Source organism: Trypanosoma grayi, assembly GCF_000691245.1.
Source record: "Trypanosoma grayi strain ANR4 Tgr_1612_V1, whole genome shotgun sequence".
Taxonomy (NCBI): Eukaryota; Euglenozoa; class Kinetoplastea; order Trypanosomatida; family Trypanosomatidae; genus Trypanosoma; species Trypanosoma grayi.
Window position 1 is genome coordinate 1 of NW_008827230.1, and position 2,646 is coordinate 2,646.

Below are 2,646 nucleotides of genomic sequence, written 5' to 3' on the forward strand. Positions count from 1 at the left end.
TAAGCAAATAATGGAATATAAGCATGGTGCTGGGACGCATCCGCCACCTAGCGATCCGCACTTGATGCTGGGCAATGCAAAGTCTGTAAAATAATTGCCGCCATCCCAAAATCCAGCCGCACAGAAGATGCCTTACTTGAGGCCGGCCTATAAGCCCTAAGTGTAGTGGCACTGGTGCGCAGCCTCAAATGCAACATCTTGTGCGAAGCGCGAGAGGAAGCGGCCTATGAGAGAGCCAATGTGGCGCACTCGGCCGGCCACTCCGCACGGCGAATGTATACCCCCATCCTGGCGCAATGCCCAGGGCTCCGTATTGAAGCTAGGGTCCGGCCCTGTCGCCCCTCACGCTGCGATGGGCACCCTCAGCCCTCTTAAATGCACCGCCCAAAGGCGTCACCGCTGACGGCCCGGACGGGGTCAAGCTTTAAACACACCCCAGGTCGATTACGCAGCACTTCCGGGGGAAACGTTCTATACTGCCCGGCCGCCTGCGCTACGAACTATGGGTGGGTGGCCGTGTCGAACTTGGGGCGGAATCAAGCACAGCAGCCATGAATTATCACAACGGAGAGCCCATTACCCAAGCAAAGGCGCGTGCGACGCCAATGGCACGCAGCTGCCTGTACTGAGCCCATCGCTTTGCCCATTGGTATGCAGAAGGTGCTGGGGACCATGCCCAGCCGCAACGCTCGACCGTGCAGGGTCTCTGTTTTCAGACAGCCTTCCGCCCCCCATGGCGCATCAAACGCCTCTCCCCAAAAGCAACAGATCCAAGATTATGCGAACTATGGAACCTACCATTGCATCTAAAACGCCGCAACTTACGCATGCGGCTAAAATTTATATTTGGCCGTTGTGGCGTTTCGAAGAACGGGGCGTGCGATAAAGCAGCCACGAGGGCCCCTAATCGACCACAGCGCGAGGGCACGCGGGCGCCAAATGCGGTCGCGTTGGCGAAACCCAACCTACGCAGTAAGTATCCCAAACCGTCCGCCAACCAATTCGGCACCCCTGGCCGTTGGAACTCTTCGCGCTGTGTTCCCGGCGCCGGCTTGCTTTCGCACTGATGCGCCCCACGCCGTTAACGCCGGTTACCGCAAGCGTTGTGGCTCACCATTCCAAATGCATGCAGATGGCGCAGCCCAATAGAACCCCTTTCCACCTCTCGAATATACTCAGTCTTGCTCCCTGCTAAGAGAGACAATGTGGAAAAACAAGGAGGAAAAGTGCATTATCATTTATACTTCGATCGGCGTTGGATTTGCCCCAGGCTTTCACACCCAAACAAGCCATTCCAAAAAAAAAAAACACATATTTATCCGCGCTTGCGAAGTAGAAATCCCGAAAGCGTTTTTTAATCCGCCCCCGTGTGTAGCGGAGAGGGGTGGGTTGGGTAGGTCTTTTCAACCATACCCTTGGCGCGCAGCTCTGCAAGATAAAATAATATGATAGGAGCAAAAACCAATACCGCACCACCGTAAGTCTAGCACATTCTTCTTACAAGCTCACAAAAAAGTCTTGCATAGAAAAGCCCACAAATAACTCAAAGAGAGCATATTTGCGCTACCGTGAGCCAGTCAATTGCCCGGAGTTTCAAACTCGTTTCAGCTGTCGGGTACGTCTTGTGACTCAAATGTTCAACAAACGCGGATTCGCACACACCCAAGCCCCATGGAAAGCCACCCATTCAACCGCCACGGGGCCGCCGAGCCTCCCACCAGGACGCCCCAGACCCGAGACCAAAACGCACAACACTGCACATAAACAACAGCCGGCCCAAATACGATCGCAAAGAAGCGTCAAAGAGAACTCGCTTACCATATATGCGCGGCGCCGTACAAATCGCAATGGGGACTAACACAACGCCTTTGCCGCTTCCGCCGCCTGCAATGCCCAGAAGCCAAACGCAAACACTCATGGGAGGCCGAAGGGAGGAACCAACACCCGCCGCACCAATGCGCACGCTGCGGGTTCAGAGCCCTAGCAAAGTCGGGGCTACTTCCCCAGATCCGTACCAAGCATCTTTTCCCACTAGAGTCGCTATACGCAGCGGCGCGGCGATACGGACTATGTTTTCCGATATGCCAGAAGGGCGTTGACAGCGCTGGGGGGTGGCAACCCTCACAAATTCCAGCACCCTGACGGACTGAATAAAGCGGCCCAGGAACCAGACCAAGCCGCACCAACACCCTTCAAGCGAGGGAGTTTAGAAGCTCATGCTTTGCACATTCCTGCAGAATAGTCTATACCTTGCCTTCCCCTATTAAGTAAAAGAAAGAGAGAGAGAGTAAGCGAGACCTTTTATCCAGATCCCATTTCGAAAAACCCCTTGCCCCTGGTACGCATAGAAAGGGGGACATCCAGTAACATCAAGGCCTTTCCCTTATAAGGAACTGAAAGCTTGTAGTCCCACTGACGAAAAGGAGGTGCCGAAAGCGCCCTTAACCCGCCCCCCGCGCTCCCGTTCGCAAGCCCCACCCCTTCGCGATGCCCGTCGGCAAAACCTTTGCCCCACCTGATATGCCGTCCGCGGGGTTGTTTTCCGACGCGACATAGCCCCATGAGGCGTGCAGGCCTTGGTCCCGCAGAACCCTGTCGATAAGCCCCGCCTCCCCCACCAGGGCATCGGAACGCGCGCTGCCTTTC

At 55.6% G+C, this 2,646-nt stretch overlaps 1 protein-coding gene across 1 annotated transcript; it reads right to left on the reverse strand.

Moving 5' to 3' along the window:
* Nucleotides 1-2,301: 2,301 nt before the first annotated feature.
* DQ04_16121000 (hypothetical protein) lies at nucleotides 2,302-2,646 on the reverse strand (the record flags this gene model as incomplete). Its single annotated transcript, XM_009317425.1, has 1 exon — nucleotides 2,302-2,646. A coding segment is annotated over one exon (345 nt), but the record flags the coding sequence as incomplete, so codon positions are not given.